Below are 22893 nucleotides of genomic sequence, written 5' to 3'. Positions count from 1 at the left end.
TTTCGCTTCAATTAGGCGGAGTGCTAATGGCATTGATGAATTACCTGTTCCACATGATGGCTACGAAGTCTTGCGTCTGTAGACATTGTGAGTTGTAAACTGATGAAAATGGCCACTAATGCGCTCATTCCTTTAGCATTCATGCTGCCACAGTGCGGCACATTTATTCATTTCATTATTGAAATCGAAGTTTACACCTATATGAAATATCCGTAATGTTCTTCTGTGATAACAGCAATAGATGAACCAAATGTGTGCATAAATGTAAATTGTTACGCACGTAAACAATGGTTCTGTTATTTCCACGAAATAACTCCAAGCACCACTCACTATAATCAAAAATGACAATTTTAGATAATGGAATAATACAGAAGTTTTAAAAAAATGTGGAAATATATCGAGGATAGCAAAAACGTAAGAAGCTAAAAGACGAAGCCTGCTCATGGGACCTAAGCGGATCTAAAAAAATGGGTTCAAAAACTCTTTCCTATTGAAAAATCCTTTTGCTCACAAACCCCACAGTCTTAAGGCTTTATGATTAAGGCCTTTAGCTAAAATGCCTTGAACGTATCAGAAGCTCGAATGCCCACCGTAACTAGTGCTACTACAAGATATTCCGCGCTTAGCCATGCTCAACCGTCTCATATATTTTTATGTGGACTTGGCGTCCTTCCTGGCAGCCTCATATCAATTAACCTCTCCACCAAGGGTCAGTATATTGCGGGGCCAGAGTCGTCACCTCAAATGGTTATGTCAAGAAGGATTTCAATTCGCTTCGATAGCAACAATATTTTGGTGTGTCTACTATCTCGGACACCACTTCTACTCACCAATGTACGGTGTGCTTTTCTTACACAGTAAAGGATGCCCGCTGGTCCTAAGCAGGGGCCGTGAACTACGAGTCCTTTACAGCGCATCAACAACTTCGGGACATTAAACGCAGCATAAACTAATCAGATCAGGGTTCCTATGATTGCCCTTATAATCAGAGATTCGTCCAGTTTGATTGGCTGCCAGGCTGTATAGTTTAAGGCTACAATGTTGAACAGTCGTTATGACCCTCTGTAAAAGCATGTAAAATATACGCTTGCACAATTGTTTCCCTGCTGCCAACTGTTGTTCACTACTTGCACAGTTACCATGGTTAAGAAACTCTAACCTACGTCTTGCAAAAAGCTGTGGAAGAGTGGCAAAAACTAGAACGTTATGTTGCATTCAGCATCTTCATGGTAGTCCCCATCCCAGTGCCGCGCTGCCACCTTCTGGAATGTTTGAGTTGTTGATGCGATGACTGCGAGCGACCGAATATAGATGAGCCCAAAAGATGGAGGGCTGCCCGGCTCCACAAAAAAACCGCGGTCTATTGTGTGAACTTTTAGAGCCGAAAAATACAAGAGTAGCTGCTCTGAGCCTTGAATATAAACGCTGAACCAGCAGCAACTGCCAGTGAGGTTTATCAAATCTGTGGCTTTAGTGAGGCTTCCATGGCGGCTAAGACGGAGACCTTGGCACTGTTTGCATTGGCAAGGACGCAGACAACAGCTGCCGCATATAAATGGTGGATGCAGCAGCAGCGCAGAGTCCTCATCAGCCAAAACTTTCCAACAAGTCGCAGATTGGAGCGGTGGCGATCACCTCGGTGCCGTTTGAGAAGAGGAACCGCGATCCCTTCTCCGATGGTGGCCACGCCTCGCCGCTCTTAAGCTTGGGCACCTTCCTGAAAGAGAAGATCAAGGCCGCAAGTGTGAGCGCTTCGTACTGAAGAATTTTTGCCGATCCAATCGCAAAGCTAGGTGTGAGAAACAACTGGCCGCCAAGAGAGCCGTGAGACGTTTCAGCCTAATCTACAGGTTGGGTCAACCTGCATCACTCCATTTCTACTAATACTATTTGCTTTGCGCGCATGACGAGACTAAGTTCTTCTGGGTGTGGCCTTAACATTGACATAGGTCCTGCATGTGCCTAGCAAAAACTGCAGGAAGTGGTAGGCTCTGGTACATGCAGGAGTCTGTTGAGGGTCCCTACATCAACTGTTGGCATCAGCCGCTTGCCACGTTTCCGTATACTGGAGAAAACAAACGAGGAGAGCCTCGTTTACGGCAGAGTCGCATGTTCGTGCGTTCGGCCGCGACCATTCTCTTGGCGAAAACGCAACATTCGTGAAGCTCCTGCCTCGGGATATGCGATGGCAGGCATGTTGGCGGAACTGCTATGTATCCTTATAATACGTGCTGTGTCCTCGAGACGTCTGTCACATAGGCGCCCTCAATTATCTGAGGAAAACAAAGAGGTGGACCTTTTAGACTGTCTGCTGCTGTAGCAGCATAACTTCGTTCTGCCTGCTAGTTCTTAGGTCTTCCTAAATGGCCATGTTGTCTCAGAATCATCTCTTTACGACCACAACTTAAAGCACATTTAGAGTAATTTAACGTTAAGAAATGAATTCTACCTTTTGTCTTATCCGCCCAAAAACTTTTCTTCAATATGTAACTTCCGAATGCATGTATCCGGTGTTTAAGGACGGGCTGGCGTGCTCTTTTATTCAGTTTCTTCTTTATACAGGACAAAACTCCTGCTGGCAATCAGTTCTGAGCGTGCATATTCCAGTGTTAATCTTGTATTCCTTTAAAGGCTCTCCAGACGGTTGCTCACTTGCATCATGTGATGGTGGCGTGGCACGTTTTACTAGAAAGGAACTCCGGTTGCTCTTGCCATCAAAATAAAGGTTCTGCCAGAAGCATAGTAATATGTTTATACAGCTACAGTGGGGCATCATTATTGCTGTTGTTTACCGCCCACTAGCGATTGTATAAGCAAATTCTATACAGCAATAGAAACTATGCTGTTATCAATTGCGACTAGTAATTCCCTGTTTATTACCTCTGGCGATACTAACATCGAATTGTTGCAAGATAACCGCTGTGCTTGCCTCTTGCTGTTATGGCCATTTAACGTGACAAATATTATAGCTGAGTCAACCTGAGTAACTTATCAATACGGTTCTGTGACTGACGATGTGTTTTGCAACAAAGACTTAAATGTGTTGGTGTCTGCGGCGTGGCCATTTAGAACCACAATCACACATTAGTGCTCTATTCATGTGAACCTTTGTGCTGTCATTAAAAGCAGCCTCAAGAACATTTAACTCGAGTCGAATACGCTTATGGCATATTTTTGCTTCAATACACTGATTTAGAAGGCGTGTACTAAAACGACGTCGATATTGAATACCATAATCTGGCGACGAAAAACACCGACGTCGTCCATCAGTTGAATTGCACATGTAGTAAGCGTAGCTATGACCAAGATATGCGGCCTCGGATGACAAAATCTACATTGAAGGTCTGAAAAAAAAATAATTCATACTATCAGCACTGCAGAAACTATCAGGCTAATAATAACTACCGAGAATAGTTTCGGTGCTACCGAAATAAGTCGGTTGCAATGGTGAGGAACTGAAGAAAACGAAAGTACGAAAGTTTAATTACATGGCACCAAGGGAGCGCCAAAATGTTATGGGGAAATGTAAAAGGTGTAAGATTAAAAAAAATCAATACACCGTTCCTGAGAATCACAGGGGCGGTCACGATACTGTTCAGAATTCCTTTCGTTGACTGATGGAGCAACCTGAAAAATGGATTACCTTCAATAACACCAGAGATAAGTACACCAGAAGTAAAAAATATTATTTCGCTTTCCGGGAGCTAACTGAACAAAAACCGAGGCAAGTAGTTAAAGGTGTGCCAGAAAATAAATTCGGTTATGATGGAGCACCAGCGAATGGATTAAAAACAGTATTGACACTCTCTCAGTCCCCATATGCACTATATTTAACCACGCCATAGTGGATACAAATGTGAGGAAAACGAACGTTGTGCATAATTATAAGGCTGGAGACACCAATCACCCCTTTATTCACAGACCCATATCTGTGCTTAGTGAACTAAATATGCCTCGTTCAAAAAATAAAGCGCCACATTTTAACAAGTTTCTGCTTCATAATAACAGTATGCAATACCTATATTCCTCGACATGAAAAGGCGTTTGATAGTGTCTGTCACTAAGAGTTGTTGAAAAAGTAGAAGCATGCGGTATTCATAATGATTCCTGTCCGAAAGAAAACATTTAGTGTTTCTAATGAACATGCAGTCGGCATTTTTAGCCACAACATGCGGGGTTCCGCAAGGATCTGTATTCGGTGCTGTTTCCTTTCTTATCTTTGTGATTGACCTAACACAAGCCGTTTGATCTTCAAAGGTCCTAATACCTGTCTTCTGAAACCAGACGATACATGAACTGTCTAATATTTCCACACAGTTTTGTGCCAAATAGTTAGCAATGCACATAAAACTGAATGTGTAGTATTCCACTTTAGGAGAAGAGAAACTTACCGTGGTGATACGATCCATATATAACTAAACAAATGCAAGATTCAGGAAGTGTCTTCTTGCAAATACGTTGGTGTCATCTTTGTCCAAAACCTTGATCGGTAAGAACACGCCCAAAAGGTGTGTACGAAAATAAGTTTTAGCTGTTACGCACTTTCTTATCAATAGACTCTGTTTCTTGCATTTTCCGCTATTTCTTGTCACATCAGTTACTGCGGCGTAATAGGGACCAAGCGTACACAAAACAATTTAATTCATATACAGAGAAGACAGAAGAGAGCATTGCGGTAATAGACCATGCGTTTTCAAATAATAGCCACAGTTGTCTATATCTGGACTGTCTAGAACCCATGCACACTTACAAACTGTGTGTAATGTCGAATTTTCTAATACTAATACTCCCCTACCATTCAATATTTTCCTATCATCATACCGTAACTCAAGGCACGCATTAAATGAAAAGTTCAATATTCCTGACTGTCGCAGTGTATACGGGAACGATTAGTTGAATTTTACCTTTAGGGTGCCGTTCCGGCTTCAGCTTCTGAGCCACATTCCGTTCCGGTTGAATCCAGTTTGAATCGGTCAAAAAGATTCAGGACAAACACGTTTTGAACGTAGACTCGAATATTATAGTAGTTCCTTTGCTCTCTTTGTTTCTCTTTTTGCGTTGGTATCGCAAAAAAAAGATGCAAAATTTGTTTTATACCAAATGTTTTCAGTTTACCAACATTTTACTGCCCACACCAAAACCTACAGGAACACGTTTGATAAAGCACTCAAGCTTGAGCATTATTAGGATTCCATCCAGCATGTAGAAGGGTTCGCCTAAGGTTTGTGCCTGTTGGATATTTTTGATATGAAAAGTAGTTATACGGACGCAGTTAGGGCTGCCGCATGCGGCCCTAACCGTATATAACTGAGATCGGCATCTGTCCTGTATTCGCAGCGGCAGACAAGTACCTTTCCATCGCTCGAAAAACGACATGCCAGTCAGCCCACGGGCCGATGTTGAGAAGAATACCTCAAGTTTTAGTAGATTCCAGTAAAGGAATAACTACTCATTGACACCCACCCAATTGCCATAAGGCTTGAAAACTATACAGCTTCCACATGAAATTCGTAGTTGAATAATGCGACCTAGTACGTGGCTCGAACGCGAAATCACCGCCACACATGGCAGCCGCTCTACTAAAGTGAGCCACCCGGGACGGCTTGCATATAGCAGGGCCAGAGCGAGTTGATCAACAACTCGAAGTTGGAATGGTGTTGGACCAATGTTTACGAGAGTCGCCTAAGTGGAGCAGATTTCTACTAATTAGACATTAAGTGCTCATTAGGATCTGACAAAGCCCAGCCATACAACTTCAGAAGAAAAGCTACATTACTTTGCAGCTGTATGGCTCCACTTGGGTAGGCGAAATTGAGATCGCCATGGTTTCTTGACGATATTTGCGTTAGTTTGCCTCGAATGGGTGCGATAGGCATATTACTTCAGGGAAACATTAGCGGTCTTGCAGGCATTGCATGAATGCTAGTGTTTCTGCTAATGACGGGCATAATTAAATGTCCTCGAAAATGTCTAAGGCGACTGCCCAGCGTGATCATAGTCCTCAGGAGGAAAAGTTAAATTGCGAATCAGAAGAGCGGTTACATTGCCTGGTACAATCTCTCCATTGTTAGCCTTCGCACATTTAGCGGTAGTATTCGTGGCGGGATGGGGAAGGTTTGTGGTGAACATTGATAATAAAATCATCACTTGCCTTCCATATGTTGAAGCTAATAACATGAGAAACAAATTGGGCAATAATTAAGCATGCCAAGCTGCAAATGAAGTCGTATTGATGGTTTAGAATGGTTGATAATCTGCCACCCAGAATAGGTCGTTATGCAAACGAGACCCTCTGCACCTTGCATGCAGCAATCAAGTTGGTTGCAACTGAGACGTTCTTACCTGACACTGTGCAGAATTTCAGGCACATGTTCTAGAAACCGATCTTTGCAAGCTGTTCCAACCTGCGCCAGCGCGGCAACAGCTTTTCCTGTGGCCTGCACACTAACTTCGTCATGTAAAGCCCGTCTTCCCGGACGAAATGTCGTTACAGAATTCCTCGAATTTTACCAGCCGTTTAAAAATGAAGCATGTCAACATCCGCTTTGTCGAGCAATCCAAAGTTTGCATCTTCAAAGTTCGCCTGCGAAGGAGGATCATTGCCGCTGCTCGCAAAATGTCATTGCAGTGCTGGTATTGTGGACATTGCGTTGCAGTGCATATATGTGTTCTCTGTTAAAACATTGCATGACCATTCTCGGTGATACGTTATAGGCACATTAACAAAAAAGAGCGGGTACATTGCTGCGCAGTCTTCGGCACAGGTACTAGAGGGGCCATTTGGATGAGGTCCATTATGAGACATACAGCGCACACACGACGCTATTCCGCACAAAATCACAGGATGAATGCTGATAGAAGCGCAGGCCTGCCAAATTCTGGGAAGGTCAAGTTAAGGCGACAACCCGAAAGCAATGCTCATCTACTGACGAGTGACGTCAGAAGAGGGCTGGCTTTGATGATCTTTTCTACGTGATCTGTTTACCGGAGCTTAACCTGACGGATGCCTCAGCGATGCTTGTCCGGAGCCGTTCGTGAACTTCGCGCAAAACTTCGCAGTTATCAAGAGGAGAATGGGGCCCAAAAAAACGCGGCAAAAAGACTTGAAATGCTATCACGTTATCATACAGTGCACATAGCCCGTGCCTCACGGATATTTCAAGCGGTTGTTACAAAAATATCCTGCAATGACTGTATGTCGCGGCATCCTGCATGGGCACCTGAGTAGCAGCAGCAGCAGCGCCGCAGTTGACACTGCCACGAGCGACGATGTGGAACGCAGCTGGTTTATAAGAAAGGAAAGGAGTAGTAACTGCCTCACCCCCAATGCGCACCTAAAGGGAAAAGATGAAAGAGGGGGCGAAAAAGGAGGAGGCTCGCCACATCAATCGTTTTAGGAGAAAACGATTGATTGATTTTAGGAGAACGTTTTAGGAGGATACGACAAGCACTAGCCCGTCAACTCAGACCCCACGAACCCGAGGCGTAAGACCAAGAGGTAGATATAAGCTGCTCGACAAAGCTTTCAAGATTGAGCAACCAGTTTGTCCTTGATATGGTCGATTGTGGACCAAAATATGTAGCAGAAATTGATCGCTGCTTAAATGACCGCCTTCGTGACCATAATCGCTCTGTAACTAAAAACAATGAAGAAAACGGAGAACTAGTGAAGCATTGCAATGCATGTAACAATTGCAGGCCATTACTCGATAAGTGATTTTAGTTGGGAATGCAAGGACTGGCGCACACAGGAAATCATCGAAGCTGAAAATATAGCCATATTAGATCTGAAGCTCTTGTGTAAGCACACCTTCTGTCAGACATTCAAAAAAAGAAATTGCCTAGTCAAGTTCGCAGTAATTTTCGCACATCTTGTGATGACAAGGCAATGCTGCATGTTTATACTATTGTGCGTGTTTCCGAATAAACCTCTTGGAAGTTAGCGGTGTGTGTGTCTTGTCGTTCACAGGTCCCTTGTCTTGGTGCGCAACTGGTCAGAAGTACGATCCAACTTCCCCAAATCTCATCTTTACTTTATTACTGCGTTTTTCGCTTTTTGTATAAACTTAACACAAGTGAAATCTCGCATCTGGACCGTAACAGCATTTCTCCGGTGTTTGGCGCGAGGTGTGTCGTACATATCATACAGAATTCACGTTTTACACCCAGCGGAGAGCAGCAAAGCCGACTACAAAACTTCATTTTCCCCGCCTTCCTCCGTCCCTCCAAGGTGGATGAAGTGCGGCCGCGTCGCTTTCTCTCTAAGTAATAGTGAGACACTCTATGGCTGTACGCAGGGTTGTTCTATACTCTCCCTGCAGCAAGTATGCGCCGTCTTGAAAACGGCACCGCTCACAAAAGCGGCCTTTTCAATGATAGCAGCACCTCTCTAAGATAACTCCATGTGTACAATGCAACAAAGAAAAGACTTGAGCGGTCATAGGCACTCGGGGAAAAAATGATGGGAAAGTGCGGGGGAATAGCAGCTCAATAGTTGCACGTTCGGCTGCAGTCAATAGCTGAACAGTGCAAAGGGATCTTTCTCTTCAATGCAGGGATCTTTTGGAAACACCAGTTTTTGCTGGCAAATAGAAGCGCGCGCTAGCAGTGAGCATAAGCGTAGGCAGCGCTTACAAAAATTGTAGCAGTCATAAAAGCCGCAGGAACGAGGATTCAGCCGGCAGTCGCTTTAGGGGCCCCCGGACTACTGGCGGTGTTCGTATTCTACTGGTCAACTGTGGTACTGCGCAGATGCGCACGCCACAATATCAGTGCCGGGATCACTGCCAGCCACCTGAATTTCTTTTCTGTGCACCAAAGTAGCGACGGTGCATGAGTGTTCATTTCACGAATGCCGTAGCCTGTATCGCGCTCATTACCTACCTTTCATTAGTGGTTTGAAGAATCAATAATTGTTTGTTGTGCTCCGGGGTAGTGTAAATTTTTGTATAAGCATCAGGACTGTGCTCACCCCTCGGAAAGGTACTGGGCGACGGCAGCTGTGCTGAGCACAGGCTCGAAGAGCGGCTGCGCGCCGCCATCGACGACGTAATGGTAGCCCCGCGATGCGCTCCGGGCTGCGCTGCGCGTAGCGCAACCCGACACGGCCTGGGCAAGAAGCACCAGCTTGGTCTCCTCGTCACCGCCTTTAAGCTGCTGCTCCACAAGGCTCGCCACGAGAGGGTCGTCCCCGGTCAGGTATTTGATGGTGAACTTGAACAGCGCCTCGGGCGTCGATGCATTGCCGCTTGCCTCGGCTTTTGGTCTCACATATTCCTCGAGTAGAGCTCTGGCCTGTGAATGTGGGAGAGAATAGTCAGTGTAATTTCATTGAAGCAGCCGTTGAAGGATTCAAAACGGCAATTCTCCTTCATCGATTGCTATGTTAAAATTTTATCAGCTCAGTTCCTCACTCGGTTTGCACTTCGGGTATTGGCTAGCGTCCATGGCGGAATGTTGCTAAGTTCGCATCCCGTGAAGGGATAAATAGAAGTAAAAATTATGAATTTCGGCGTTTGCAATGCCGCCGCAATATTCCAGCGCACGATGGATAATATTTTACGTGGACTGCGATGGAACACTTGTGGTTGCTACTTACACGAACGCGTTGTTTTACAGGACAACTTCCAGGCACACCTGACTCGCCTGCAACCGGGCTCACACCCACAGGAATGCAATAGAATTTGAAGAAATGCCGCTTCCGAACTCGTAAAGTGACAATACTAGTTCATCTCGCGTCCAAACCGATAATACTTCTAAATTATTCGAAACTATTTATTTTCGTTTAATTTCATCAGTAATTTCCAGTTAAAAACCTCGCAGTATTTGCTGCCAGATATTGTGTGCGGCGATATCATTGGTTTCTTTGCTCAGCGCCGTGCGATAACGCCTTCGTTGCATTACTTCGGATTCTTACCTCACACTCAATATTACGTTTTTATGGCTCCTTCTTTTATGGCTCTAGCGCGCCAACCTAAATCCCGAAGATGCTAACTTCGTCGGAGTCGGTGCTGTGCTTGCCCCATGAAAGATCGGATTCAAATAATGTGTTATCTAATGGGAGTTGCGCAACCTTCAAAGCGGAGTCAATCGTGCTCTGACCACGAGAAAAAAACACAGGAGTGCACTTCAGTCTGCTTAAGAGTGGAAATGGGGAAGCCTTCCCGTTTCCTCTTTCTCCTTCCCTTTTTATGCTAGAACCCACGAACTTCACGGTACTCAAACCGTCGTCCTTCACGAGACTCGAACCCACGACTTTGCCATACAATTTGTGATCGACATTTCGTGCGGACGCTTTTGCAGGCGGCCTCTGTCTACAACTTCCGTCCACGGACACTTTCGCGGACAGCCTCTGCCTACAACTTCCGTCCACGGCAGTCATGAGCGAAGAAAGGCTTTCGCCTTAGTAATGTGGTCAACTCGTGCTCAGCACCTAAATTTAGCCTGCGCAATGTCCGGTCGCCCGTATACTACGTCATTACCGGATATCGCGTTCAATGCTAGACATCCTCCACGAATAATTCTTCTGGTCCCCTCGACCGATATTCCTTGGGCTTGAGAAAAGTACGAAACTTTGGCTATCTGTCGTTTCGGCTGCAAACACTCAGTTGAAAACGCCGTCTCGCAGTCTCCGCTAGCTCCGCATACAACATACGTCCTCACATTTACACCATGCAGCGGTCGTTGAGTCCTTCTGGTATAATAGTGCAACAGCCTAAAAATGCATGAATTGCCTCCATCGTTTATCATCTCTGCAACTTAACCATGGCATTGCCCTTGCGATGGCAACTGATGTCGTTTAAAAAAACCGGGCATCCGTCCACTTGAAAGCTTAAAACTAAACCTCAAATACAAAAAGCTGTAGGCGGAACAGAAGCACAACCAGCCCCACATATGTTGGGTTTCATTGGACGAAAGCAATGGACTAGCTTGGGCCATATCAATTATAAGAAAGCACACGCCCTCGGTGTCCTCTGTTTTCTTAAATCTCCTCCGCAGCTGTATGGTGCCGCGTTATCGCGCGGTGCTGGAAATTTGAAGCCTCGTAGAAACCCCGGGAGATGGGCCCTCGTTCGGTCATTCGAAGGACGGCTCTTTTATGCACGATCTTCTTTTACATTTTGCGCCTCAGCTGCCAGCTTGTCGAGCTTTCTCAAATTGCGCGACTTGCTGCTGAGAGATTTTTTTTTCTTTCTTGAATTGACGCATCCTCAATGAAACGAAACAATTGAAGATGAGATGCTAAATCCGCTTTATGCTCAGCGCATACAGTTCGACATTTTGTCGCATTCGCAGTTGTACGCATCAGGCTTTGCTTCATGCTTTCAAAATACTGCTTCGGCTGACGTAACCAGTGTCGAATTGATTTCCGCGACCGTTTTTACGACAACACGGCTGGCACGAATAATTGCCTTTCGTCTCGGTGAACCATCTCTGGGAGCGCTGAAGAGCAATACCCGCTCTGTGCAAGTCGCGCAGCTCCTATTGCGGCCAGGCACAGCGACTTGCTTTCCCAATATTAAGACAGGCGCTCTCCCGCCTTCGCGCGCCCGCGCAGTGGGAGCAACATTCTGTGTACCACCGAGGTTGAGATATCTGAACTAGCCAATAGATGCCAGGACTTGTTCCAGAGCGGAATTCTGAGCTGGGCAGCATGGAAGAAGCCGTTGTGCAGTTTTGCTGGATGGCCTATGGGGCGGGAAAGCATACTCGGTGACATGATCACAATGTCTCATAAGGTTTTTGGGCCATTAGGTTTGCTTTTCAAGAGGCCTGTGTTGGAGCAATTATAGCGCTCATTAAGACCAAACGACCTTGAAACGTTAAGACGATGGTGATCCTGATGTTTACAAGATCTGGACTCCCAAGTACATATGCAGCGTAATCTTATAATGCGAAGTTGAAAAGAATTTTTTCCGTTCTCTGTGAAGTATGGATTCGTACCCATGAAACCATACTGCTCGACACCACCCTCTTCTACAATAATAATGACTCGAACTTCGTGCCGGCCTGATACCTGTGACATTATGAGCAGGAATGTCGCAGGGTGGTCCGCTACATAACGTGAGATAATCAGACTGCACAGAAAGATTCCCGTGATAACGATAAACCTCATGTCATTCTACCTACCCACTCACATGTTCCGCTTCGATAGTCATGGCTCGTACAACGTTGTCACCACAATGATGACTTAATGGAGTTAGATTCTGAATACGACCTGTTTTCGACCTGGGTGATGACTATATTGTTTTGCCGCATTTCGGATGCAGTTCAGCTTATTATACATAAGAAAGAAAGCGTCACAACACCTGCGCGATGTCGGCGCCGGCGACAACCTCGTTAATTTTAGGCATCTTCCTTTTGCCGCCGGTAATTATGACGTCTAAATCCATCGCCGGAGTAAAACGCAGATCAATTTGCTCTGCGGCAGACAAGAGCGCCTCCAGGCTGGCGTTCGAGAAGCAGGTCGACCAGGCGTCACTCTTGTTTACGCTGCAGCCCAGCTTGGCAGCAAGCTCCTTAGATGGTTCCACCTTTGCCTGCGTGTTAAGGTACGAAGAGTCATTTCTGGCCTACTAAGTTCGAGACGACAGGTAGCTTGATCTGCAACTCTCTAAACCCCATCAGTCATAACAATTCTACATGCTCGATCTAATCCACCTAAAAAGGTGCAACTGATTTGCATGATACGACAGTCACGCAGCAAACCGTTCCAACACCAGGCTCATAAATGGAACTCCACTATATAAGGCCCGCCTAAGTGGTTCGTGAGCACTATAGGACACAAAGTTTCAAACCAAAGAAAGAAAAAAAATTTTTGATGGCCTGCTGCGTGGATGTCAGAACAGTTACGACATGAAAGAGCTGAAACGTCGCTTACGAATTATGTCATGTCAACAACAAAAACAAACTTGAATATTTGGGCATTGAGAATTTGGACTTAGTCAGCAGCAGAGCAGTTGTCGGATCTCAATGGAGATAAAGAAAACTCAATGGGCAGAAAAGTCAAAAGTCTCCGTTCACATGCATATAAATTCCTTTCCTCGAAGGCTAACTTCCACCTGAGAATAAATATCATAAGCAGGCCAGTAAGACCTTTTCTTTTGGACGACAACGCTGCCAACTGGAAAGCATGCGCTTGCGTCGAAAGGGGAGCGTAACACAAACTCGAGTAAACCGGTAACTAACGAGAGGCGTTCAATGAGCTCCAATCTTTAAGGGTAGCATCGGAGCTTTGGGACCAAAACAGGCGTATTTTTCGAAGTAGACCCTCTCCTCGTCGATGTGCTGGCAATGAAAGAAGTGAATACAGCATGAGAGAGGCTGCCAAATAATGGTTACGCACTTCTGTGTTCCTCCTTTCGAGCTAAAGATTAACTACGCATTTTGGACAGACTAAACGTGCGTTTGCGCAGTATTTTTTCGTAGGACAGCGTTTCCAGCCTTCGTGGCCAAGGAACACTCTAATTGCGCTGCCACGCGTCGAATTTTGGAGGAAGAAACACAAAATGCATCATTCAAACGACATTCTGCTGCCAGTTCTAAGATCTATTGGGCGATAAAATCACCCCGGGTTTGACAGAAATGCAGCTATGTCAGAATACTTTTGACCAGACTGGTGCACGGTAATGAATGCACGGGCGCTGTTCAAAGCACAGGTTTAGGCAACGGAAATATTAGGGAATGACACCGAATTCCCGAAAAAAGACTATCGTATAATTCTTTTACCAAACAGGTGCGGTCTATTGCATCAGGATCAGGCCATGTATCTACACAATACTATTTATTTATAAGTACATGAGAGGTTTAATAGCTCTCTCACTCTCGATGGATGAAGCAGGAAGCGAAAGGAGAAAGAAAGAAATATGTGCAGCAGTGCTGTTCTCCGTGTTAACCCACACCACATGGAGTTCTTCAACGTGCAGAGACCCAGCACAGCGCAGTGGATTTTTTTTTTGCAAATCGGCTCCATTGAAACGCGAGTGCCACGACCTTAACGTCATATAAAAATCGTGCTCAGCAGCACAACGCATTAACCACTTAGCTAATACCTCGGGTGTGTAAACACTGCTCGATAGGTATAAGTGGCAGAAGCCACAGCAGTACATGGAAAGGAACCGGTTCGCTCCAATCACTTAGGAGTAATCCAGAACTTACCGTATTCCAGGGCACAACAGACTTGTGAAGTGAGCCCTCCAAAACAGCGCGAGAGACGTTAGCCTTGAGACCCCCTGTCGCTTGAGCGAGTAGGTAGCCTCCGGTGCCGTTGCCCACCAGCATGAGGGCTGACGGGTCGGCACCAAACGCGGCGGCGTTGTCCAGCGCCCAGAGGACCGCTGCCATAGCGTCCTCCTCGGCCACGTCGTTTGCGATGCCTTTTACACTGGGGTGGAGGAAGCCGAGAACTCCGAGCCGTACGTTTGGGGACATCACCACCATGCCGGCTGCGAGGAGCATCCAGAGCCGTGTTGGCGGCGCATTCGGTGCATCTTCTACACACAGAGTGGTAAGGTAGAAATGCCCTAACGCAGTGGCCTCTATGCCATGTTGCAGGATTAAATGCTAACAAAGGCATTGAGCAGTGGCATGGTGCCCATCTAGTGCTTCTATATAGCTATGCTGAGAATTGGTTAGAAACCAACACCGCTTGTTTCTTTTGTCTAAGGTCCTTTAAGGGCCGAATGTCGACGGCTTCACGTAGTGGCTGGCAATACTAGGCAGTTAATAAAGATAGTTCGATGGCTTTATTAAAATGATCCGAGCTTGAGACAAGGACAGCAATTGTGCGAAGACTGTTCCAGTCAAGAGGAATCTTGATAAAAGAGCGAAGGTGGGTCTCGCTGCAAGCCGGACGTAAGCAAACACCCTTGCGGTATCTTGTACGGGCAGATAAAATATGAGTAGTTCGGATAGGAGAATTATAACGGGAAGTGGGATATATTGGGATACAAAGATTGTCTTGCAATTTCTTGGCGGAGCTCAAAGTTTGGTACTCATGCTTTATTTTTATAGTAACTAACGCTCGCGGAGTACGAGTATTAATAGTAGATCAATCGAAAGGTGTATTGTTTGCCTGTTCAATAGAATTTGTAAGGTTAAATATAGCTGTGTCCCTGATTGCAGATTCGTTCTCTAATTTAGGTCGATTAGGTGTTTTATAGGCTAGTAATGTAACCGTTGCGGAAAGGCGATGCTAATTGCGAAGAAGGTAGCGCTAAGCTCTGTTAGCGCTCCTAAGGTTTCGCGCAATGTGGGCAAACCAGTTAAGGATTTCCGTGCTGTTGAAACCAATATGCTTAATAAAAATAGAGGAGAAGGCAGGTGTGAGGAAGTATTGATGTGAGATTGCATAATAATCTGCTAAATTTTGGAACATATATTGTTTACTGATGAATGGCGGTAATTAGCCAAACCTCGTTTTGGGACTGCAGAAAGTTACCCAGTTTCCAAACATGATGGACAATGCCATCAGACGGCGGCTGGGAAATGAATACCTTTGCTGATCTCCTTGTAGTTTTTATCCTGTTAGATGTTTGGCGTTTGTGCCAGTAGTGGGTATAAATTCTACTGATTTGACTATTTTCGAGATTTTCAGCGGAGAAAAGCCGATATCTTAAGACACTAGGAGTTGCCTAGATCTTCCTCCACGAAACCATAATCCCGCTAGCAAGGCTCAATCAAGGAGTGCGTACCTGGTGAACTCATGTTTTATTCTTTCTTGCAAACAGATGCTCCTGGACATGAATTCTTGACACCTATGCTACCCGTATTGTCCTTTTAATCACAGCAAGGGTCTCCTAAACAAGAAAGCATTTTTGGCCAAGACAGGGTGTGCCACGGGCAATGAATTGTACCACAAACCGAACCCCAATAGCAGGCGTGTACTATTGCGCAATCTTGTGCGTGCATACGTTCTGATGTTTTGTGGTGTGGATTGTTTGCAGCCACTCAACATCACACTGCACTACAATGAAGCACGCGCTGCACAAGCACTCCTGCATTTTGCGCCATAATTCAGGTGCACTGTAGCCAAAGGGGCGTCAACGAGACGGCGATATCAGCGAAGCCGTGTATAAAAAGGCAGAAGAAGTAAGAGCATAACCCCAGGAAACTACGGCCTTCTTTCACATTTTGTGGTAGTTTAAATGCCGCAGCAGCCTTTTGGTGTCAAGCCGCACGCTTCGTTCGTGAACGAGATGTTTCAGCACCAACGCTTGACGCTCGGTCGCCAATCAGGCACCACTTGGAACAGAGGACCAGACCGGAGTGAGGCGTGCATACAGTCTAAGGCAACCGCTAAGTGTTCGTTATGCCCTTTGATGGTCTTCTCAAAAGTGACGACGTCACCAAGGTACCACATATAAATGTCCCATTTTAAGTCACGTCGCGCTCTTGAACTGACTAGGTTCCACGGTCAAGACGCTCACCATTTTAAAGGCTATAGCTCATGTAATGGTTAATGCAATTAACTCTGGGAATCTAGCGAGGGTATCTGGCATTTATAACGGAATAAATGTTATTACTCAAGCCGGGAACTTTATACAAATATTTCCTTTTCGCCTCGTGCTGGCTACTAATTGAAAATTATCCGCTCTGTTTGTCAAGACGCTCAACACTTTCAACGCTCTCGCCCACGTAATGGTTAGCTTGCAATTAACACGACAGGTAGAAACAAGGCGCATAATTTCCAACGCGTAGCGAGCACGAGGCGGAAAAGAAAGATCTGTATAAAATGTCTCGTGTGAGAGATCACATGTATTCCTTTATGAATGCACCATACCCTGGCGAGATTAGAGAGACACTCATTAAAAACGGAGCAGATTTTTCACAGCGAAATCCGCTTCTGCGACGTCCCCTTAAAAGTCACAGGCGAAACCACTCGCACCGATGTCATGCCTCACCCAGTGGGGCACCTACGTTTGGGTCGATCACATCGAACGTTTAAAAATGTTTATTGGACTCGGCGGTGCATCCGTGAAATTGATAAAGCGCCCGTGGGTAGACAGGCGGTCATTTAAAGTCGCCTATGGTAGACAGGCGCTTGTTAGATGCTCCGAACACTTTGCAACACTTAGTTCATGATACGTCGTTCGAGTGAGCGCCCAGTGAAAGGCACCTCACAGCCGCCTAGATCGGACGCTCGGTGGTGTCCGCGTCTGATGCAAGTTGCCGTGAGGCGGAGCCGCACTATAGCGCTGGAGTCTCGAGCCACTAGGAGGCGGAGCTGATATGGTTTACGCACTCTCAATTCGTCGCGCGCATTAAATGTATGTGTTTATGCTAACGCTGGTAGCCTCATTCGTTGTAGGCCTCATCCGGAGCACGCGATAGTACTCGAAAGAAAATGAAAATGAAAACAAGTCCAAACTCCGAGAACACGTGATGCTCATGAACGTGACATTGGCATTAGGTCATCGTTGCAAGTGAGTGCTTGCCTCTCACGTAACAAAACAAGTGCATATGGGTTTATTTGGTGGCACTGCGGTACATATACAGAACAACGAAACACGGCAAAACACGCATGCATTCCTGCAGGGGGGCTATTTTATTGTTGCAGGGATTAGAAAGGCATTTATTCAGTGATTCCGAGCGGAAATGGCGCTTTAATAGGGATGTTCCAGTTGCTTGGTAAAGAGAAGGTAAAGGAAATGGTAAAGAGAAGCTTCTTGGCTCAAAGTAATACCACGAGAGGTTTTTGACTGTTTCCAATATGTGCCTGATTGCAATCAGATTTTTGTAGCAGGTCGTAAGTAATAGCCACATCAGTTGCGGAAACTTTCAAAACCGAACACTCTTTGCTGGCCTGACTCAACCATTTGAGACCCTTGCTCGCGCCATTCCAAAGCAGCACGCCTGCAGAGAGCGTACATTGGCGTAAATAAAATCTCGTCACTCGCACGTGCCCCGTGAAAATCTTAGCCCTGCCCGCGCTTCGGTGCTCCCCCCTCATCGACGCTTCGCTTCCTGAACGCGGCCACGGCAGAAAATATCACTAGGTAGGTGCACCACGGAGTGACGCGATTTGATGGAGGTCGCTGAGCGCTCTGCGCGCGCGCGTAGATTTAGAATGACGCTAGGAATAACCCAAATTGGTGCAGCCGCTGCGACTAGGGTAATCGCGTTTTGATGTACTGAAAACTGTTATGACTAATAGCCACCAGCTACTACAAATCTCTTATCGAAATAAGGTACCTATCTGTTGCTAATAGTAGCTATTCGAATTCACTTATTCACTTTAAGGGGTTACCATGATTTTGCCTGTATTCTGACGTCCGCCAAAGCTAGTAGTACTATGTCACAAAACATTATCTTTTCTTCCAAAACTCTATTTCGCAAAATTTATGGCGGGCCTCCCTGAAAAGCCTGGCCTTCTCAGTGTGCTTGTTCGAAAGCTTGCAGATTGCGATGCTATCATGAAATTGTCATAAAAGTTGTTTAGCAGATTTTTCCTCCAAATAAAATTGATATGCATAGCGACCCCGATGTTTTTTTTTTTTAATAATGAAATACAAGTTCTCAATGTCCCTAATTGCGCTAAGTCCCGCATCAGCTCCTTTTGGATATTTGCCCTTGCGGTCGATCTGCATTTCTCTCTTCTCATTCCGAGTGTTTTCCCAAACACATGAGCGTGGCATCGTACGTTACCCTGCGCGGCCAGCTCTTCCCATTGAGGGACGTCATTTGCGGCCCTCTGGAACCAGTGCCCCGTGGCAGCCAGCACCAGGCCCCTCAAGGCGGCCCGTGGAGTCGTTTCGGCGGGCGCCCAGATGTTTATGCGAAGACAGTCGTCGTTGCCCACAACTCCCGTGCCTTCCACCCAGTGGGCGCACGGCGGGTGGGGCTTCACCGCATCGATCGCGACGCACTCGTCGGAAGAGTTGAGCGGCACAGGCGGAGCGAAGCGTCGCTCACCCGCGATGCTCTGAGCGTATGGCACGCCCAGCCATCGCGAAAGCTTCATGTCGCCCACGGACACCGTGGTGCCCACCAATCTTCCCACCCTGGTGGCGGCCTGCGGGTTGCGAGGAGAAGGGTGGATTGCAAAGGTGGGCTTCGTGCTTATCTCTGCTTTGCTTGAGATTGTGTATACGGCAGCGACCAATTTACAAGGCCCAATTTATCGGGTTAGGGACATGGGCCGCAGGCGATAAACGTGACGCATTACAGCATACAACCACCACATAAATGGGGCAGTGAGAATAGTGTCTTGTCTGTCTTATATTATGTACACCTAAGACACTAGGCTCTCTTTTAGTAGACACGAGCCAGTCTTTTGTTCTGTGTTTGTTGTTCCTATGAAAGGTGAGCGGATATATACGTGGGTTCAAGAACGCTAGTTTATTAACTTAGGCATGAACTTGGCCTGGAATGTAGCTTTGGTTTGTTTCGGTTGCGGCACACAAAAGGGATCTAAAGACCTTTCCATAGGGCGTGGAGGAGGTTGTCGAGACGCCCCTTCCCAGGGCTGTTGAAAACAGGTTCCCCTGCCCCTTCTATTGCACTAGCGTGGGAGCACATACGCGTGTGTCGCCTGTGAGCAATCTAGCAACACCCAGGGCGCCATTAAACAATTTGTCAATAGTGTCACTACTGAAGTGGAGGTCATGGGAAGCGTAAAAAACCGATAGTAGAACGGCTGCTTTTTAAAACGCTGTCATTTCGACTCCTTGGGCAGGCTAGCAACATTTGAGCTGCTGAAAGCGAAACTACATGGCCTATGAAATTCAAAATAGTAATTTTTTCGTGTTCGTTGGTGAATGTCAAAGGGCAATTAATGTTTACAGATCCCTTGCCCATCATTGAAAAAAAAAGAACAAAAATTTGTCTTTGCTACTTATGTAAGTATTGCTTGAGTGCCTGCCTCCGCGACCAAGTAGTATGTGTAAAAATACAGCGTAGAGCTCTTGACATAAACAATTCATGAGCACACTGAGACTAATCCACAAAATCATAAATCCAAAATGAACAAATTGAAAGGCAGCCACATAAAGCAATTATTCAATACTCAGGGATACGGAAAACAAAAGTAATCTTTTTTCTCCTCGGGTGAGCATATGTTACAATCATTACTCGCATAATTAAATGAAAAGGACTAGAAACGAAGACGTTTTCCTCGATGACTTCTTTGATCTTCTGCAGCACCATTGGATTTTTCAAACATGCAGGTCGCTCATTATGATTATTGATTTTGAATGAATTTTCACAATAGCATTTATTGGATAAAATGAAAATAAAAGCAAACTATAAGCAAACAGCGGCGCGCTGCAGGTTTGGAAAAAGCTAGCTACGACTGTATGTGCTATACGATTCCTCTGGGGCCGTGCATGTTTACAGGGATCTGCTCAGCATAGAAAAATTTGAAACATAGCATGGCAAGGGTTAAGTATGAGCTCCTTTAAACCATAAACAGGACCATTGTTTTGCTATAAAATTTATTCTGGAACCCAAACCAATCTTCTGCAGCACCATTGGATTTTTCAAACATGCAGGTCGCTCATTATAATTATTGATTTTGAATGAATTTTCACAATAGCATTTATTGGATAAAATGAAAATAAAAGCAAACTATAAGCAAACAGCGGCGCGCTGCAGGTTTGGAAAAAGCTAGCTACGACTGTATGTGCTATACGATTCCTCTGGGGCCGTGCATGTTTACAGGGATCTGCTCAGCATAGAAAAATTTGAAACATAGCATGGCAAGGGTTAAGTATGAGCTCCTTTAAACCATAAACAGGACCATTGTTTTGCTATAAAATTTATTCTGGAACCCAAACCAGCCGAAAGCTGCATAAAAGCTCTTGAATTGAGGGAGACGAGCTAGTAATACTCTCCAAACGCGGCCTGAAGAGGCGTGCAAACTTTTAGAACGGGTAATGCATACCATATATAAAATCCTTCTTTCGCTGTCAAAGACCTTTCCTTGCGCACTAAATGGTAAGCAGCTGAAGTTGAAACTGTAAATAATATTTTGCCGTTGTTAATGCATTAATTTCGAAGACAATCGACACCTGATATTCGTGTGCATTTTATGCCCTCAAACAAGCGCGCTTCTAAAACTGGACTCGGTCATGTCAAAGCTCTGTGCTCCGATGGGGAAGGTAGAGCTAGGGGGGGTTTGGAACAGCACCGTGCAGTTTCCAAGGCAGCGCTAACACCAGACTGGAATTGCAAAGGGCGAGTCGGCTTGTACCTAGGCTGTAAGCGCGTGGCTAAGGGGCTTGGAGAAAGCTAGAGAGCGACGAGGTAGGAATTCTGAAGTTGGTTGTGCAGGCCCGTGAATTCAATCGAAAGCCATGCTTTGTTATCAAGAAATATAGCAATTATGAACTATTTCAAGCTGCAATCTCCTCCTTTCGGGCCCAAAGCCGGGCTCACCTAGCCTCTAAAACAAGTAGGATGGACCTATTAGTCAATTGGCAACGGATCAAAGTCAGAGAAATGTAGTGCGACGGAAATATTACGCTCAATGTTTACAACAGTGGTACCATTGCTAATAAGGCATTCAGATAGTCTTGGAGATACTGAACCCGCTAAAGGTTGACAGTTTGAGGCACCTGGTAGCAAAGCGTCTTTGGTTGCTCTTCTTTTATTTAGCCGATGAAGCACCACACGGGGGTCGAGAGCAACTTACCACGGCGGAGTCGGGACTAAGGTTAGGAATCGCCGGGCACAAGGGCTTTGTGCTCGTTGCCACCGAGGCCGTGGTTGGGGTAGTGCGGCCCCAGATTATGGAGGTGAGGACGACCGACACTGTGAGGAGGACCACAGCAGCGGCCACCAGGGCTGGCACAACACTGCGGTTGCAGAGCCACAAGACGCGCTCTCACATTTCACAACTGCACTGCCTTTAAACTTGTGCTTAGAGCTGTTTCGTATTCTTTTGCGGCTGCCAAACATCCATGTAAATATTTTCATTCTGGTTCCAAAAGGAACTTGTAGCCTCATATATGTCCCCGAAAAGTGACAGGGAAATACAAACCGAAGGGATGAGGGTAGCTGCAATCATGACAGTGAAGACCGAAATACAAAAACACCGACGAAAGGCAATGCCGTGTGGAAAGTGGTTGTATGCACCCAGAGGATTTGTATTCTGAGACCTTGAGTCTAAAAAATCCCGCTCCGAAGCACTTCCCTTTTTCCCAGGTCGATTTGAAACCATGACTTTGGGCCAGAGGCATCCCTGATTTGAAACGAAAACCTCGAGCCATAGGCATTTTCCTTAAAGCAGCAGATGTTTCTACAGATCACCTGCACTGAATGTACTGGACTTTCATCGGAGTAAACACAGGGTGTCAAGCGATAACACTTGGTTCGAAACGAACTGGATGTGAGCATGTGCGCCTACACTGATGCGAATCCACCATCTTTTTTCACCCTGGCTTGTGGACATGGCTCTGGACGCGTCTTTCTCAGTATCATAAACGCTGCGAAGGCGTTGTAGGCCAGTTTTTTTACTCTGTGTGAGTACCTGCCACATAAATCATTCATTTATTTCTTTCCTAAATGCTTAATGGAACTACATTAGGACTGGGCACAGTTGTGCAGCTGGCGTGTGTGCAAGCATGAAAAAATAACCCCAAAGGGAATAAAACATTAAAAAAACATTAAAGCGAAAAATAGGATCAAGATAACTATAAAGAAAGAGCAAAAAAATGATAATATGAAAACGTAGGTGCTATCACAAGGCAGCGTACATGATTGCTTTATGTCGACTTCGACGGAATGTTTACATGTTCTGAAAACGGATGAAGAGTTTGGAAAGCAACGGTGTCCTTTCACTGCGTGAAGCAATTGTGTTTCGTGAGGAATTCGAGACGGACTTCTCGCCGGAGGTAGAAGGCTTCCTAAGTAAAGTAAGAAGCTCGACAACAGCTACGTCGTTAGAGTCGTTGA

The 22893-nt window shown here is 45.7% G+C and overlaps 2 protein-coding genes across 2 annotated transcripts in view; one reads left to right on the top strand and one right to left on the bottom strand.

Annotated features, from left to right (window-relative positions):
- LOC144134244 (BPTI/Kunitz domain-containing protein-like) overlaps positions 1 to 22893 on the top strand; it is a 79932-nt gene that overhangs the window by 12916 nt on the left and 44123 nt on the right. The window lies entirely within an intron of this gene.
- Positions 1588 to 19006, bottom strand: LOC144133665 (para-nitrobenzyl esterase-like). The gene is made up of 5 exons (XM_077666824.1): positions 18646 to 19006; positions 14158 to 14444; positions 12309 to 12539; positions 8972 to 9294; positions 1588 to 1717 (listed from the first exon to the last, which is right to left on the bottom strand). Exons 1-5 carry the CDS (start codon positions 18959 to 18961, stop codon positions 1588 to 1590), a joined length of 1287 nt encoding a protein of 428 aa, XP_077522950.1. The 5' UTR covers positions 18962 to 19006.

This window comes from Amblyomma americanum, chromosome 5 (genome assembly GCF_052857255.1).
Source record: "Amblyomma americanum isolate KBUSLIRL-KWMA chromosome 5, ASM5285725v1, whole genome shotgun sequence".
Classification (NCBI taxonomy): domain Eukaryota; kingdom Metazoa; phylum Arthropoda; class Arachnida; order Ixodida; family Ixodidae; genus Amblyomma; species Amblyomma americanum.
Note: the sequence above shows the minus strand (reverse complement) of the source record. Positions and strands in the feature narration are given on the sequence as shown.